Here is an 18,635-nt window from a genome sequence, read left to right on the forward strand (position 1 = left end):
TCCCCGCACTGCCACGCTGAATCTGTCCGCGTTCTCACTGCCTACTCCTTGCTGCGTTTTAACCTCTCTTCCTCCTCCTCCTCCTCCTCCCTTCTCCGCATTTGTTTTCCTCTGCGTGCCATCTTTTTGCGGTATTAAACCTCGGCAATTCCAAGTTGCGGGCTAAACTTCCCTGCCCTGCCGGCAGACCTGGGATTCGGCCAGGCCTTGCAGCGAGGAGGCAGGTTGGCAGGAGCTGGGGCGCAGCGCATCCCTTGGGGTGCTGGCCACCTCCTTGCAGAGCACCCGCGCCTTGGGGAGCTCCCCCCCTTCAACAGGTAGGCGTTGGGAGCAGCCAGCCTTGCTCTGCTCGTACTCCTGCGTGGAAAGGATGGCGGGGGCTGCCGCGGCGCTGGGAGGCCGGGCTTTGGCGGAGGGCCCCGGGGCATCGCCTGGGGGGTTGGTCCCGACCCGGGGCAGGGAGGACGGCAGCGACCCGCCGCCGCCGTGCGCGCTGCGGGGAGGGCAGCTCCGCACAAAGCGGGTGGGTAAACCCTCCTCCGGGGCGCAGGGAGGAGGAGGAGGAGGAAGGCGGGGGGATGCTGCTTCCTTCCCTCCCTCTCTCCCTCCCTCGCCGCGGCCGGAGGAGCGCGCAGGCGGCGGCTGGCAGCCCCGGCTGGGGGGCTCGGGGCAGCGCTGCGGAGCGGAGCGGCTCCGGCCGCCCCCCGCTGGGGCAGCGGCGCGGTGAGTGCGTGCGGGGCGCGGCGGCCGTTCGCGTCCCTGCTCCCCCGGGGGCTCCGCTCCGCGCCTCCCCGGAGGCTGCGCCGGGTGGCAGACAACCGCCCCGGCGGGGGCTGGGGGGCGCGGGGGGCAGTGCGGACCCCGGCCGGGGATGGGGCTTCCGGGTGCTGCGCCGCCCCCCGGCTATTGTCTACGGGCCGGCGAACAATAGGGGGAGCAGCGGCCCCGCGGGGGAAGGGGGGCTCTGCCCTGCTCGCATCCCCCGGGCGGGGGGCTCGGGAGGGCGGCCGGGGGGTAGGAGCAGCTCCGCTCCCGCAGCAACTCCGAAGCGTGTCGCTCCGGAGCCGAGCGGCTGCCTGAGCCGTGCCGGGTGCCCCCCGCCCCCCGCCGGGCACCCCCGGAGCTCCAGCCTGCCCGCCGGCACTGTCGGCTGGAGAGTGGGGAGAGGTGTGAGAGGCTGCGATGGAAAATGTCTGGCCGAGGACAATACCGAGCCCCGTTCCTAGAGCCGGACGGTGAATGCAGGGGAAGGGCTGCGCAGGGAGAGCGGTGTAGTAAAGCAAAGTCAAATTTCCCCCTGAATCCTGCAGCCAGGCCTAATGGGCCCTGATGCTGTGGCGGGGTGGGGAGGAAAGGGGGGAGGGAAAGGAGTTTGGGGGACTGCAGTCTCCGAGGCTGATATGGGAAGAAAGGGAAAAGAGCTCCAGATCTTTCCTCCTCCCCCCTGAGTTACTAGGACTGAGATATGGATCATTAAAAAGGAGTAGCGTAATGCCATTAAGCGTTAGACAGTCCCCACTGCAACACTTACCCATTGTTCCTCACTCTGCCTGCTGCCAGAACGATTCTCGTCTGGACAAGAGAAGTCTAATTGAACAAATAGTTCATTTCCCCGGCCAATTGCATCTGTGGTCTCTCCTCTGAATCTGCTGCTGACTGGCTGCAAACGCAGCAGCGTCCCCAGACAGAAATGGAGAACCGGGACCCTTTGGTGAGACTCCCACTGTTGTGGGCTAGCTGGTAAGAGCAGCTCTGAGTGGCTGCTCACCTGAGTTGTTCTGACGGCAGTAGCAGGTTTGCTGCCTCACCTCTTAGTTTCTGTGTGGGGAGTGTGAAGAAGAAAAATAACAGGTGGTGAGGCAGGTCCAGCCTACAACTAGAAGATGCTACGTGTGGTTCAGGCAAGTTCTCCCGTTTCTGTAGTCTGTCTTTCAACTTTCGCTTTACCCTGGAGGATAAAGGATTTCAGGCTGTTTTGAGGCAATGCTGTTTTAGTGGAGTTTGCCAGCCTGCCCCTCAGCCTGTGCCTGTGGTGGCTGGGTGCCCTGCAGCATGCGCGCGCACACATGCACAGAGGCAGCGGTGCGCGAGCCCGAGGCTCCGGCTCTTTTCCGCGGGCTCTGAGCAGCTGGAGGGGTTGCGGCTGCACCTGGGCCCCTTGGTACATGCTTGGCTGGAGGGTGTGTCCTTTCCCCTGGAATCTCCTCCTGGTTTGCAGTGTGCACCAGAGCTCAGAGCACAGATGCATTGTCTGCACCGCTGCGAGACATGCTCAGCACTGGGAGGCTGCTGCTTTTCCTCGCTTCTGGAGCTTATCATAAGCCTGCATCATGCACCTTTCCTCCTTCTGTTCTTTCTCCTTTCCTCTTCCTTCTTTGTCTGTAGACTGCCGCCTGTCCCACTTCACTTTCAGCTTCTCCTTCTCATCTTTCTTGTGCTTAATCCATCCTTTCACCTCAGTTGCTTTTTCTCTAAGTAGACCTTGTCCTCTTCAGCCTGCTCCTCTCAACACTAGAGAAACTGCCCAGCCCCTCATCTCAGTCGGAGTATTCCTGCCAACTCTTAACAAAAAGTAGCACAATACCCAGGCTGAACACTGACATAATTACATACCCAGCCAGAGAGTGTAGTAAATAATCCTGCCTTTCAAGCTTTTGCCCAGTGGTGAGTCTTTTGCCATCTCCTTTGCCCGTGGGCTAAATGTATTATACTTGGCTTGTATTTACTTACGTTCTGGAAATACTAAGTCAGCACAGTCAGTGCACAGATACATGGTATCAGGGCGGATGTATGTTGATGTCTTGCACCATATACACTTACTGTGCCTGTATGCATCATGTGCCTGAATATGCATCATACAGCTCTGCTTCTGGGTTTAGGCTTTGACAGCCGTGCTTGGCAAGTGTGAGGGCTGTCAGGGAAGGAACAGTTACTGAGGTATGGATATTGTTCCACTGGTGGAGGAAAGATGGCTGTGAGGTGAAGGTCAAAAGTGCCAACAAAAAGCGCAGGGCTTGGCTAGCCATGTTTGCATTGGTTAGGGTGCTATCTAGTTTTCCAAGGATTTGTGCATACATATGATTTCAGACTCTGGATATTGTCCGCACGGTTGTATTTCCAGTTGTGCTTGTGAGCCTGAGTCTGTCTGCAGTTGCTTTGATTGTGAGTCAGTCTGTCTGCAGTTGCAGTAGCTGTGAATCAGTGTCTGCCTGTAATTATGTGGGTGAATCAGTGTTGGCTTGTTACACTTTGAGTGCAAACGGTTTCCCATAGCGGTTGAGGGTGTGAATCACTCTACAGTCCCTCTGGATGTGTTTTTGAGTAGAAAGATGCGATACTGGGATTAATTTTGTTTTGATGAGGAAAAACTGTCAAGCAGTTTCTCGTTTTGAAAAATTAAAGCTGGGCTGGCAGTTGGGCATAGAGCTTGTTTCTCTATTACCACCTTTCTACAGAAGAGATCCACTTTAAGGCTTGCTCCCAAGATTTTCATGTCGATCTGAACTTTTATTTTCTTTGCCCTGTGCTTCTGGTTCCGAGTGTCCTATTCTGCTGCCATCTCTTGCAGAGCTGCAGATAACACATTCTGTAACCATCACGTGTGCCTTGCACTTTATGTGTGTGGCAGATTCATGGGAAGGTTGGTTTTGGCTTCTGCAGTGCATGTGTTTGTGGGAATGAGCCAGTGTGGGCCTTTTGGGCAAGGAAGCTCAAACATGTTCATGCTCATGAGTTGAGGACTGTGTGGTTCCTCTGCCATGTGCCTCTTGCTGTGAGACAACATTGTTTCCCTAAGTAGCTGGTAAACAGCAAGTTTCATTCAGGTAGGTGGAGGTACTGCTACCTGTTTCTTGTTTGCTGACTCCTATAGAATGCTGTAGTAGCTTCTGGCCTTCAGCAGCATCTGTACGGCACAGAACAGCGCTAAACTGAGAGGCAAGTTGGAGAAATCTGGGCTCTCTCAGGTGATGGAAGCAGAGCACTCACCTCAGTCCAGGCTAACAAACCGAGCCTTCCTCTGCGCTAGCTGGTGCAGGTAGGGTGTGATGCTGGCAGTGCTGGACTGCTTCCAGTATGCGCTGGCTTGGGTGTCTCTGCCTGCGTTGTGCAGTGTATGTGTGCATCCCAGTTAGCTCATTTCAGAACAAAGGGACACAAACAACCAGTAGGACAAGGTCTTGTGAAACACCACGGTGTCTTATTCTATCGTTTCCAGGCTTCCAGATGAATCTTGTCTGCTTATTGCTGCCCCTGCCCTCAAATTAAAGAATGGTTTTATTCCAGGGGTCCCTCCTTCCTAGCTGAAGTGATTGAGAGCTGGAGCAAAACCTCCCCAACAGGGACACAGGGCAGCATGCGCATCGCCTGTGTTTCTTGCTGCTGCTGCTGCACTGAGTGCTTGCTGGCCGTCCATCTCTGCAGAGAGAGCTTGGAGCTTTACCCAAAGAAGCACTAGAAGAGGCATAGCAGTGATCGCCGCAAGGCTGGTGTGCTCACAGAGGACTGGGGAAGGTTGGACAGAGCACAGCCCATGAAGTCTGGATGATTTTGGAATCCTTGAGAGGTGTCAGAGGACTCCTGATATCTAGGACCTGTTTTGCAGAGGCTCCAGTGCAATGAGGAAGGGCAATAAGGAGCTGCTTGTGCTGTGCAAGTGCACCTGGCTTTGGGAGTAAATATGCAGGTGTTGTGAGGTCACCTATAGTGCTGTGCTTGGTTGTGCTACTGTGTGTGCAGGTGGGTGAATGTGCTTGGGTCTAGATCACCCTTTTCTCCCTGAGTGGAAGTGCTTATATCTGGGCTTTTGGACTGAGGCTGCCTCTACTTCCCAGTCTGTTTTCCAGCTGGCTTCCCAGCATCAGCTCCTCATTGCATACCCCTCCCTGAGATACCTGACTTGGCAAAGATGTGGAGCAGCTGCAGGTCCTGGGGGCTGCAGGCTGAGTGGGAGCTGTAAGTGCTCAGCACTCCTTCAGCTGATGCCACTGGTATAGGTGCATGGCGCGTGGGTGTGCTGACCTAATGACACTGCAGGTACACATCTCTGAGTGCAGTGATGGGGCAAATATGTCCTTTGGGCTGCTTCATGAATGCTGCCTGCATGATGAGATTATTGCTAAGTGAATCAGATTGTTCCCTTGGCTGTGCACGTTCCAGGGAGGCAGTAATTTGGGAGAGATACAGATGTGACTCCCACAAATGCACCCAGGTGGGTTTATGGGCCTTTTCTGTCTTCATTCCCTTTCTGATGGTTGCAGTATCACCCTCTCTGGGCTGTTCTCCCAGATTTTTTTGCAGGCTTTACCTTTCAGTCTCTACTGCTGGAGCTCTATCTGTCTTTCCCTTGTCAGCAGTAAGCCTGTGCTAATCACTCCTTCCTAGGAAGGCATTTCAGAATATTTAATAGTTTCTAGAATTAGTATTTCTGAAAAGATCAGGCTCAGTACGCCAACTCAGGAGATATATTCAATGTTAACATGGTACTAGGGTACCTTGCTGATCTGGAAGGTATCAGCACTTTCTTGGTTCCCAAACCCACCTCAGCAGGAATAGGGGCTGGAGCTGTCTTGGGGAGAAGGAAGCTTTTCCAGTTCTTCATTCCAAAACTGCACATCCAATAGGAAGGCTGTATTTCTCAGGAGTGTTGTTATGCCATGATGCTGTGGAGATTGGACAGACTGCATGTGTTGGAGAGGAGTGGGTATGCTTATGATGCCTTTAGGTATGTGGTTATAAAGACACCTGCCAAACTCCAGAGTGCACAGAACTGTAAACTTCAAGTAATGCTGGATTCCAGCTGCAAAGTGTTAGCAGGACTCCTTAGAAAATCTGCATTTGATTCAGCTGTGGAGGTTACCAGCAACTGCAGAATTAGCAGCGAATGCGTTTGCTAACTGTGCCATTAGGAAATGAGCAATGGACAGATGGAGGAAGAAAGTGCAGAGCTGCTTTGAACATGTACAGTCCCTATAGGCTCCATCTTGCATAGCCATAGACAAGAACCAGATGCTATAGTGTGATTTTCTTTAACTTATGTGAAAGAGGGGTCAATCTAGATAAGTTTTCTGAGCTTAGAAATCTTTGCATTCTGCTTTTTTTCTTCACAGATACTATGCAGTTTCCTTTCAGCAAGACCTAGTAAGAGGTTTTGGGGTTTTTCCTTCTTTGAGACAACTACCATCCAATTAACATTCCTAAACCCTCACTCGGTTACATGCAGTTAACTGCAAGTTGCCTGCATCCTCCCTCCCCTTCCCAGAGGATCAGGGATTCCTGTAGGTATTCAGATCAAGACATTGACTGTTTCAGAGCCTTCCTGAGTGGGAAGTGACAAATGAATAGCACTTTATTCGAGTACCTTCTGCAAGGACAGCACCAGTTTGGGATGGAGGAGCCTCAGCATTTCTTTTCCTGAGGCATACTCGTGGGTGTTTGCATTCCTTCGCTCGAGATGGTGCTGCACACCAAGGCCCCCCTGCCTGCCTGCCCTGCCACAAGCAGTAGCTGCGGCGGGGCAGGCAGTCCTCTGCAAGAGTGACTTTCATGCTAAAATCTGAGGAGCTCAATTACTGGAGTCTTGAAACCAGGACTGGTTTTACAAACCTGCGAGGCCAGAAATCTTGTTATTAGAGAGGCTGTGTGGCCAGTAGCTATTTGGCTTATAAAGCACTTGCACTGGGTGAGGTTCTGTGTGTCCCTGTGCTGGGCCTGGACTAGTAAGAGCCTTGGGAAAGGGGAGAGGATGCTGAGAGCTGTTGTGCTGTGGGGACCAGACTAGGCTTTGGCTATGAAAAACTTTGGAAGATTCCTTAAGGTATGAATGGTGAAATGTCTTCTGCAAAAGCCTCCTTGCATCCTCCAGAAATGTGTTTCCTGGCTGGCAAGAGGGTGATGAGCACCGGCACTGGAAGGCTGTTCCTTCTGCTGCTCCCCCAGCAATGCCTGACCAGCCCTGGCTCAATGTCACCAAGGCTACTACTTTAACCAACAGTCAAAGCCCCTGTGTTAATCGGGAAGGTCAGCCACAATCCTCAGGACCAGGTCTGCTTCTCAATCCATCTCTCAATTTTAACAGAGAAAAAGAACAAGGAAAATACCATGCAGCCTCTTCTATCCAGCTCCCCAGGAAAAATACAATTCAAGCACCAAAGGAAAGTGGTAGAAAACAGTGCCAAGCTATTTTCAATGCTGTGTTGTCCTTTCCGAGTTCATAAACGCAGCCACAGCAAACCCGCAGTCCATCTACTCTCACACCCTATTTGGAAGGCGTTCTCTGTGCCAGCAAACTGAGCCATGGCTGGCAAGGTAATCACTTGGACAACAGTGATTTTTCTCCCAGTGCAGGTATATAGAACTGGTTCTGATGCTTAAAATGAGACTTGTGCATGTATTTAACTTTATTCAAGCAGCCCTGTTATCCTTGGCTAGCACCTTCCTCAACAGAACTATCCAAAGTAGAAGATTAGTCCTTCTTCTCTGTGTAATATTGAAGGAAAAGTATATGAACAAGGTTTGGTGGAAATGCAGTTTAGAGCTTCTTGGCACAGAGAGAGACACATGTCTCATGCCTGCCTACATGGAAGGTGTAAGTGCTTCTGGATTTTGTCACTGTTCCTCATCTTACATCTTTCTGAATTACCTTGCTGCCCCATTTTCTGTTTCTTTTTTCTTCAGCTGCTCTGTCCCACCTTTGGTGCCTCATCTCCCCCACCCACGGTCTCACCAAATCTAATAAAAATGGTCCAAAATGTTCTAGAGTCAGAACAGTTCCTGCAGAGCAAGGAGGCACCTGCTGCAAAACCAAAGGGTCCTCGTTTGTGTGGATATCCCTGGTCAAAAACTGATGGCAGTTCAAATTCTGACAAAACAAACCATTTATTGATATCAGCAGTTGAATGGGAAAGTATTGCTTTCAATGAAGTTTTTTGATGGTGGTGTGGGAAGGGGAAGAGGCAATGTTGTTTTTTGCTTTTGGCTGGTGTTTGAAATTGCCTTAGAATAAAAACATCAGTAAAATCCTATTGTATAATATGCAAGTTTAAGTGAAATGAAAGGGAAAAGTTAAAAGGAAATATGTTGAGGAGCTGCTAATTGAAGGAGTTTTGAATTTGCCTTGTAAGAAACATCGATGTTTCAGCTGTCCTTGTTGCAATTTGGAATGAGAGTCCCCTAACTGTTGGAATTTCCCACAGAACAGATGTTCAGCCTCTTAATTTGTGCTTCATCAGCAACTACTTGAACTTCCAAGACTGTGTCCCTTCTCAGCTGGAGGGTGGCAGGAGCCAGAGGAGCTATCCCAAACCAGAGTTTGCCTCACCAGAGGTGTAGATGTGCACATGCCAGAAGGCTCCTGCAGCCTCCGGTAAGCCTGTGCTCCTCTGGTGTGAAGGCTGCACTTCCCTAGGTAGCATCCTAATTAAATAAGGCTGGCAAATGCTTACATGCACAAAATTAATCCATGCACTGATAATCTGCAAAGATTTTGAGTGATGAGGAGGAAGATAAAGGTAACACGTGTCTTAAGTATGCTTTATGAAAGGCAATGCTAGGACCCTGTGCTATTTTTTCCCCTGTGTCTGCTATTAGTGAATATCCTGCCAGAACAAAAGCTGACGTGGGTGGATAAGGACTTGTAGTGTCTGGCTCTTACCTTCTGCCTGTGTGACAGCTCATGTCCTCCTAGAGCTCTACTAAGCTAAAAGGCAAGGATCAGGCACAGCACCCTGGAAGACTGTGTAGGGTCAAAATATTGCAGGGTGAGCAGGGCAGATAAATGCAGAATTGTGGGGTATCGCACAACCCAGCCTGGCCTTGTGCCCCTTCTCCTCTTCCAGTCGTCTGTGGCAGAGGGAGCCAGATACACATCGCTGCACATACATGATATACGTGATCTCTAGGTGTTTCCATCCTGCTTGACTGAGCTGCCTGCTCTCTCTGCATGGAATTTCTGCTGGGGGTTCCAGTCTCCTGTGTGGCGTGCAGAAACTCACTGGTAGCACTTGCATAGCTCACCTGCCCCCTTCATCCTGGGGCACCCCCCACGAGCTGAGAAATTCCATTCAGGTGGTATGGTTTGGCTTTCAAGCCAGCATCTCCTTCAGTGCTGAAAGGAGCTGCCCAAGGCTCTGCAATGTTAGTGCCCATTAGGTGGGGAAATCCAGAGGTCAGGTTTGGCTGGCAACAACATCTTGCCCTGGTTTCTGCAGGCTGCGATTGAAGCGAGCCTACCTTTATGACTCTGGATAGCCATATCACACTGGCCGGTTCTGCCTAGCTGCTGTGTGTGCTGAGCTTCTGCTGGGCTGAATCCTGTGTGCGCCACACATGAGGCATCAGGCTGTGGAGACGTCACAACAAGCTGTATTTATACAGGCCGTCCAAGGTGCATCAGCATAATGAGATACATAAAAGGGGAAAACAGTTAAATGTGCAATAACATCACAATAAAAATAAAACTGAGCATTAATGAAAAATCTAAGCACGCTAAGTGAGGTACAGACAAACACTCCCATTACCTTGGGCCTCAGTGCTCAAATTTAGTAATTTCTGGCAGTGTCATTACCAGAATTAAATGAGGACCTAACTGTCCAGAAAAAGACGTTTGGAAAAAATGGGTCTTGAGACTTTGCAACTGGTTCTGCTGTGTGGGTGTCCCCAGGGCAGCACAGGTAGTAGGGGAACTGGGAGCTGCTGCAAGGGGAAGGCAATGACTGAGAGTACAGAGTGAGGAAGAGGAGGGAGCGATAGCTGAAAGAACCAGTTGCTGCAAGATGCTGAAGCACTTGGGGAGCTGCCGGACAGACTGTGAAGATGGGGTGAGAGTTTGTATGTGTATGTACATGCTTGGCTCTGATCCTGTGCTGCCACATCCCCTGGGCCAGCAGTGCTGCACAGGATCTGGGTCCTCTGGGTCCCTGCGGGGGGTCCTCTGGGGCTTCAAATACAGACCCCCAGCAATACTGACTGCTGGCTAACATGGATGAACTGCTAGGAAAAACTGAACTAAGTGGATTGCTTCTCTCCTAGTAAGTAAAATGTCTTTTCTCTTCTTTCCTTTCCCTCTGTGCCCACCCTGGCAGGTTTTGGAGGCTTGCTTGCTGGTCGCCACGTGCTGACGCCATGGCGCTGAGGATCCCGGGAACAGGGTCGCTCTCTCTTGTTAGCCTTGGAGTCCTAGTCCTGGTTTTGGCTGTCCCTGCTGATGCTGGGTAAGGTGGTGAGCGCTGAGGCTGTTGGCTAAGGCTGCAGTTCTCTTGCTGTGCTTAAGTATCCCGGGGCCAGTACCTGTGTGAAGTAATCCAGGGCAAAGCACTAAAAAGCATCTCTGCTGTGTTTGACCCTCCCCTTGTCACTGTCCCCATGCCTTTCACCTAAGGACTATTCAGGCTGAACTGACTGATTACATTAGCATTATCTGAGGTGCTCTCACTAAGGACAGTTGTCAGCATTTTTTGCAACGAAACCAATTTTCAGATTTGACCTCTGCACAATTCACTCTGGGCAAGGACTTGGCTTGGATGAGTTTTAACCTGGAAGAGAGACTCCCCCTGCTTTAATTTTTTAATACTCTTTTAAAGAAGAGAAAATGAAACTGCTTTGGCTGTGTAGCTGTTTATGGTATAACGACCCGCGAGCAGCACACCTATCTGCTGCAGCAGGGGGGCTCTGGCTGGGCATGCTGCTCGCCCTCTGCCTGGGCTGGTGTCCCTGGGCATGTAGGCTCGGGCTGCCCCAGCACAGAGAGCACTGCCACCAGCCTCGCCTTCCCAGCTTCTGGGAGCTGTCAGGAGAAGACGAAAGCCTGTTAGTCCATGACAGGCTCTGCAGCCCTCCTCTGCATCTGGCTGGAGCCTGTGCTGAAGCTCGGTGAGCTCCGAGAGCCCTTCGAAGAAGGGAGCAGAGACACCCCCAGCGCTGCCTGCCAGCCGCAAGGAGGGAGGAGCTCTGTGCAGAGGGAGAGAAATGCAAATAATACATGACTTCTATAAAAAATTTAGGAAAACCTTTAGAGTGCCAGGTACGGACACTGAAATGCTATCTGTTGAGTTGCGAGTCCTGCAGCTATCAATGATTTTCATGCATGAAAAGATGTCAGTGCTGTCACTCCTGCTTCACTCATGCACGCCTCTGCGTGCAGCGAGTTGCCCTGCTGCACACTCCTACCCTGTCCTGCCCACGTCACTTCACCTGCTTGGATCTAACTTTGCATAAGCAAATGCACCCCGAGCATGCCCTGACATGTAGATGCTGACCCTCCTATGGATGTACAGCTGACTGCCCCTGCCTCCCTGCATGGGCACAGGCACCCCAGGCACTGGCCTCTCGCCTTCCCCTCCAGCCTGCTGGGGCTGGGTCCCCGTCCCCATGCCAGCTGGTGGGGGGGTGGGGGTGGTGTCAGCAGCCCCCGTGCCTGCAGCCCTGCCTCTTCCTTCCCCACCACTGCCCTTTTGCTCTCCATCATATATTCACTGACGCTGCTGCCACCGCTGCTGCTCCTTTGCCACCTGCCACGTGGGTATTGCTCTGGTCCACAGGAGGATTTGTTTCCTAAATTGCATGTGGGGGACCCTTGTTTGGAGGTTAGCGTGCTGATGTGGCAGCCAGCTCTCCAGAGAGCATGTGCACGGGGAACGGGTGGCAAGCTAATGACTTTTTCTCAAGCCCATCCTAATTAAATTTGCTGTAAAGTTGTCTTCCCTGCCTGAGGGCTTCTAGTTATTTTAAAACCACGATCCTCATACCTCTTTGCAGTTCCCTTATGCCTTGCTAAAGGGCAGCTTTAGCTTTATGTTAAGGCTAGGTATGCCTGCCCAGACCTGGGCTGGGTTGGGGAATTAGCCCAAATCAGGCACCAGGCAGAGGTGCTGCTGGCTCTTCCCTGCCTGCACCTTTCCCTCGCCCTGCATGCGCTGCTTTTTCCCCAGCACCTCCTGAGTGAATCCCACGCTGCTCATATTGAAGTCGAAACCTCAAATGTCAGGCTAAGTAAAATGGCTTTGAAATTTGTAAACTCATTTTTTCTATCACTGCTGAGCCTCCGCCAGGAGTTCCTTCACAAAAATCTGTCCTCTCACTCTTTATATTACGGGTAATTTTTAAAGATAGCTTATAAAACATTAATGAATGAGCTTTCATGAGCATGCTAGCTATTCATAAGTTATAGATGGTTATATACCCATCAGCAGACACTGGTACAGATTGCTTTTAACCATGACATCTATTGAAAGCTGGTACAATTGAAATCTTACTAATTACAGTAGACATTTGTTAAATTCCTCAAAATTCTGCTTCCCGGTAGGGAGTTCAGCTATTTCAAATATTTCAGGTCCAGATGAAAAGCCAAAACCAGTGTTTTGATTCGAATGGAAAGTCTTGAAGGCTGTGATGCAGTTTATAATATCAATGGTGTTTTGATGTTTTGGATCTGACAAGTTGAATTAGGGCTGGGACAAGTGTTTTCCTGACCATGCCTCACCCCCATGCCCTATGGGAACTCCAATTTAAGCACTTTATTACTCTTGTTGGGCTCTTGTAGGCTGAACTTCCTGGCTTGACCACTTCTCCCATGATAGCAAATATTGGTTTGATAAAAACTGGAGGCCGAGCAGCTCTGTGAGAGGTGGCATCCGATCCCTGGAGAAACAAACCTCAAGCACTTGAATGCAATTTCCCGGAGTGTTTGGTCATTGATGCCAACACAAATTAATGTCAAAATTGCCAAAAATGGAATATTTCAATTAGCTGCTGCATGCTAAATAGTATTGATTCAGCCTGACTCTAAAAATACCCGTACCCTGCTCTCAGTTTTTCTTCTTTTGCTAGAAAATACTTTCTGCTCTTCTTTTATCTTACAGAAGCTGGGTTTTCTGTTGGGAGAGGATTTTGATAGAAAACTCCTAGCCAGTTCTGCTACTTGTCACCCTACTGACCCTTCACAGGGTATTTACAAATGGACCATGTCAGGGGTAACTAGTCTAACCAGATGGGATACAGCAGGATTAAGCTTTGAACTCTTTAAATTATGTTCCTCTCTCAGATCTTTTTCCCCCCAATTACTTCCTGATGCATGCTTAAAACAGGGGCTGCACACATCAACTGGAGCAAAAGAAAATGTTACTAGGGAGGAGAAGGAAAGGGGCAGAAGTGTTTGAAAGCAAAATTTAGGGACTTCTTTTCCCCCAGCTGTGGGGAGTGGGACCCTGCTTCAGAAGGACACGGGTCCCCTCCCTGGTAATTGCACCCACATGTTGCATCACCAATGTCCCTGTAGTTTGCTGCATTCGTGGCCTTCGTCTGGGCAATGCTCCCCAGTCACTTACCTCTCTGATTAGTGGCACGGAGCTGATCTGCCAGTAAGGGCCCTCCCATTTCTGAGGGGCTCCTGGTAGCGCTGCTGAGGATCCCTCTGCTCCAGCAGCCTTTTCTCCCATTGCTTGGCTGGGCTTCCTCAGCCATCCTGCTGCCTGTCTGTGCTGCTTAATATTATTTTGGCCTCATTGGTGTCTCTCTTATTTCCCCTTCCATCTTCCTTACAACCTATGCATCTCTATAGATTTTTCTTTAGGTTTGCTGTTACTTAATCTTCTGCCTTTTCGTTTGTTTTGGTCCTAACAGCTCTTTCTGCTGGGGAAAGCTGTGCGTGGAGCTATAGCACTGGTACTTGGTGTTGTCTGAAGTCTCTTTTAGAGACAGCCAATTTCAGAAGGATGCACCGGCTCTTTTTCTGTTGATTGAAAGGGAGACACAAAATTCAAAGGTGTTATTTGAGCCCCTTGGGCTTGCAAAAGTACATTGAAGATTTTGTTTGGTGAGATGAACTTTGAGAAATTTACTGCCACTTGGGGCAGAAATTGCCCTGAGGAAATAATCTTATTTGGGGGCCTCCAGGCTTCTTGTGTTGAGCAGAGATAGGAATGTGAAAACTCATTTGGTTTTATAAACAGGGAAAGTTCAACAAATGGTTCACAAAAAGTTTTAGTGATGGACTCAGGCTTCAAGCCTGCTTTGCTGAATTCCTGCTTTTCTACCTCCCTTCCCTCTTCCCAGCAGAGAATTTGGGAATGGCTCTATATGGCAAATAACTGGCATAATTTCTTCCATGCTGCCTACAAGAAGATACTGGCACTTGAGTAACTAAGGTACCCGCTGCCTCTGTTTGTAAACTGCCCTTTCTTAGGGACAGGCGAAGGATGCTGGGGCAGCGGAAGGCTTCCCCCAAAACCAGGGCTCCTAAACCACTACCCATGGTGCCACTGACCCTCAGCATGGAAAGGTGGGGATGGGGCAGCAGGGATGCCTCAGCTTCCGTGGTGAGGGTTGCAGTGACAGAGGCCAGAGGGGAGTTGATTTGAGATGCCCTGTGGGGAATCCTGCAAGCACATGACCTTAATGGGCGTACCTGGTCTTGCAGTTCAGAGCCCACTGCAGCACAGGCTGGAGCATGAGCCAACCACCCCTTCATTTCCAGTAACTGGTCACAGTGTGTAAAGAGTAGGTTTCTCTTCTGATGGTGTTTTTTTCTCTTTTGTCCCCCCTGCATGCCAGGCTTTCTCAGAAGCATGTCTCAGACGTCGTTGATGACAGCAAAGATAACATCACCATTTTCACCCGCATCCTGGACAGGCTGTTGGATGGATATGACAACCGCCTGAGACCTGGACTTGGAGGTCAGTTGGGTGGAGAGATGTTGTTTTCCACAGCTGTGTAGCTTTAGAAATGACAGTCTGCACTGATCACTTTAATAAGTCTGGTGCTGCCAGGAAGAGAGGCTGGATCAGTGCCAGAGTCAGTCTGTTGCTGGTTTCCCCATTTTGGGTCTGTGCTATCTTGTTTGATATTTTGTAAGGTGAGAGGTGCAAGTCTTTGACTGCTGTGGTCTTCTATGACATTACATTGATAGGCCTGTAGATGGAGCAAATATGATTAAATTTATTTCTGCTACTTTTATAGGCATTGCGTTTTCAGAAATGATGATACTACTAGTTTGCAGGACCTTCAACTTGCATTGGTGTTGCTTTTTGGTTAGTGGGCTGTCCTACAGAGTCTCTATCTCAATATCTTCTATTTCTTAGGTAGTTGTCACCTGGCAAGCTCTTCTCTGTGTGCTGGTCTGGGCACCGGGCTGTCAGATGGGCTCTGCTGTTCCCTGAGCTGCTTTTAACACTGCTGCCATTATAGATGCTGCTGCTGAGTTCCTCTCCGAGCGCCTACAGATGTTTAAGGTGCTTTAGAAAACAAAACTATGGTAGTCACCTTCCAACGTTTATGGCATACATTTATCATGGTATAAGGAGGCAGAAGCAATGGGGAGATGTGTGGGGAAGACAGACGAGAGCTTGCTTGGTGAGATGAGGGAGACATGGGCCTACGTGGTTTCTTGGTACATTGTTGCCAAGGGGCATTCCTGTGGCAAAGAAGATGACCCCTGTCAGGTGCCAGCAACTGTGTGCCACAGGGGCTGCTGAGGTGATGTCTCTGCACTGCTTTGAGCTTTCCTGCTTGGCTGCAGAGGTGTGCTGCTGGACCACAATTCCCAAACAAAGCTGGAGTCACCATGTGCTTCCCTGTTCCCTGAAGGTCCTGATGCCAAGGGAGGTCGGGAATGAACTTTCCTGAGCCCTTGCATGCTGATGGGGGCTCCAGTGATATAATAATAGCCTGGAATTGCACCCTCCATTCCTCAGAGCAGCCTCGTTGTCTCTTGCCAGCCCACACCTGCCTCTGTGCCAGCTCTCTGCTCTGCACCAGTTCAGGAGTACTTTTATCCCAATCAGAGACCATGCAAAATCTGGGGGAGAAGAGTTTCTCCAGTAAGCATCCCCACTCTGATGGGCTGCCGTGCTGCAGTACCTGGGTAGGAAAGAGTTACTGTGCCTGCATAAGCCATCCATCAGTTTTATTGCTTTTGTTGCTTGTTTCTTTCCCCCAGAATTAACTGCGGTCCCACTAATAGCTTTGCCTCCTCAAGTCTCCCCGATGGCTGTATTGATTTAACTGAAATGAATTCTGAAAGGGGACTGAGGAGGCATTTGTGTTCACTTTGGGCTCGGTTGCAGACAACCCCATGCAAAGTATTAACAAGAGGACTCCCAGGAGCCCCTTGCTGGGGAAGTTAAAACCTTTCTTGGAATCTCTGCTCTGTTGCTTTAGATCCTTTAATAACGTGCTTAGCATAATACATTGCCTTTGCCTGAACCAGACACTGCATGTTTATAGACTGCTTTCACCTCTGATTTCCCCTCATGGAGCACTCTCGCAGACCCAGATGGGAGGTTTTGACAAGGGCTCTTGGCTGCACATGAGTTGTCCCCACTGCTGGATCTGTTTTCCCCAAGTCTGGTCTTTTATTCTTTGGAAGTCTGTCAGGGCTGCTTATCAGGAAGAGCACTGGAGGAAAATAACTTTCCCACCGGTGCTGGTGGCCAGAGAAGCAGAAATAGTCCTGCTGCAGACTCTAGACTTAGGGGTTAATCAAATAGCCTGGGGTGGTAGTGAGCAAGAGACTGGGTTCCTGCTGTCCAAGGTTATGTGAGATCTCTGAAAAGGATAGCTTTGCTTCAAATTAGTGGCTGTGCTGCTGGGTGATTCAGTGACTTACAAGGTACATTAGTTTTCCTGTGATGCAGCAATGGGCAGTCCTTTTAAGACCCAGCAGCACTGGCTCTCCCCATTTTCCTCGGGAATATATTGCTTTTCTGAAGATGTCAGGTGAGAGCACCATGCAGTCCTGCTTTGGTGTCCATGGAAAGGGCAGACGTGGTGGTATTGTGCCCATGCACAAGCTAACGGAAAGACGGACAGGCCTAAACTGTGGGTAACCAGGAAGCAGGACACAGGGGGTCCCTTCTTGGCCTTGGTTTCCCTGCTCTGCATGAGACAGATCCCCCTGAAAACACTGGGTTGGGGCACAAAGGGCTGAGCGAGGTGCAAGGCTGCAGCACATCTTGGGGCTGTGTGTGCCCCGGTGCCTGTCTTCTGCTTTCGGCAGAGCTGCCTCCTTGTGCACCGGCAACCGAGCAATGTTTGTTTAGGCTTTGGGAAAAGAGACTGTTTAAGCAACAGAGTGTCGATGTGGTGACTTCTCCCCTCAAGATAGCCTCTTTGTATTTATTTTCTTATCCCCTCTGTTTCCACCATCTGCTGCCACCCACTCTAATAGCTCCCATGCCAGAGCTCATCTTCCTACCAGGATGCTGCAGACACAAACTGAAGCAAACCAGTGCTGAAGCTGCTCGGGAGTGCCCAGTGCTGCAGAGCCAGGCTCCAGGCGAGGGTGGCCCTGTGCTTTGCTGCAGCTCCTGTCCCCAAGAGGTGGCTCAGCACATTCTCTCCAGCGAGGAGTCCTTGCAGTCTTGACAGCACGTAGAGGTTTGTGAGCATACTCTAGGCTAGGTTAGATGAGGGAAGGTGGGGGTGAGGGTGGCTGTCAGACCCCTCATTCTGCAGGAATGCCCCATAGCACTGGGGACACAAACATTAGTGTCACAGAGAAGTCTTGCATGGCTGGTAGGAGATTTCTGCCTGTGTCTGCCAGGTGAGTTGGGGCTGGTTTGCTCTTAGTGGCAAAGCTGAGTCTTTCATTTGGCTCCATGACCACTGAAATAGAGTCTGGGCTTGGGAAAGGGGTAGCTGCATGAATAGATCATGTTATAGGACTCAGAGTGTGGAAGGAGAGGAACTATTAGCAGATAACCTGTGTTTCCCCTGGGAAAACACAAGGCAGATTGGTTATTAAGTCTGAAGAGGAACAGAAATGGACCCTGAGGGGATGGAGACATCTGTTGTCAAGGCCAACCTTGTAGGATAAGAAAATCTCCCACCGAGAGTTTCTATGGACAGCGCTGGCCTCCACTCCTGGTCTGGAGCTGTGCAATCACGCAGATCCTCTGCCCAGCCCTGTGGGGGCTACAGTGAGGGGCCTCTATTTATAGCTCCCAAATTCTCTTTGCTGGGGCTCCCTGCAGAGCTGGCACATGGAGAGGCCTCAGCTTTGAACCTGGAGTTTGCCTGGCTTGCAGGAGTAGGAGGGAGTAGATGTGGCCATGGGAAAGAGGTAGAACTGGCTGAGAAAGGGAGAGACATCGTACACCCAAAAAAGAAGAGATGCTCAAGGAGTGGGATGTGAGCGATGGGAGTGTGAGTGATCCTCCAGGAATGCAGGATGCACAAAAATACCCTGTATATCCTTGTGCTGCTTACTGTGAAGAGTGAATGAAGTTCTGCAATCCTTACGTGGCCAGCGTGATGCCCAGCACAGTTACCATGAGAGGGGATGTGGTGGCTGGGTTGTTTGAGGTTCAGTGATGGTCCCTGTGCAGCTGCACCTCCTGCAGCCTTATTTCCTCACCAGTGAAGTTCGGTTTATTGCGCTGCAACTGACCACAACCATCTAGTGAATGCCTGGGGAGGTTTCCAGACTTGCCCCAGCCTTTTCCTTCCTTACAGCTTTGGTAATACAAAGCTACTGGGGGGAACCTTACTGCTCAGGGAGGAGGAACATGTGACCTTTCTGTAGCTGTTTGCAAAATGGGGTAGGGATTTCTTCAGCTCAGCCAGAGATTGACTGCTTCATGGGGGCTGGGAATGTGTCTGAGGTGCTATTTGGTAGAAGGATGAGGAACCCACGGGGCATCTGG

General features: G+C 50.5%; 1 protein-coding gene across 1 annotated transcript in view; it reads left to right on the top strand.

Annotated features, from left to right (window-relative positions):
• The first annotated feature begins 370 nt into the window (after positions 1-370).
• GABRA3 (gamma-aminobutyric acid type A receptor subunit alpha3) overlaps positions 371-18,635 on the top strand; it is a 76,962-nt gene continuing 58,697 nt past the window's right edge. The window contains exons 1-4 of the mRNA XM_040614720.1: positions 371-523; positions 608-723; positions 10,080-10,208; positions 14,545-14,666. Coding sequence (XP_040470654.1) covers positions 371-523; positions 608-723; positions 10,080-10,208; positions 14,545-14,666 — 520 coding nt within the window. The remainder of the gene's footprint in view (positions 524-607; positions 724-10,079; positions 10,209-14,544; positions 14,667-18,635) is intronic.

This window comes from Falco naumanni, chromosome 14 (genome assembly GCF_017639655.2).
Source record: "Falco naumanni isolate bFalNau1 chromosome 14, bFalNau1.pat, whole genome shotgun sequence".
Taxonomy (NCBI): Eukaryota; Metazoa; Chordata; class Aves; order Falconiformes; family Falconidae; genus Falco; species Falco naumanni.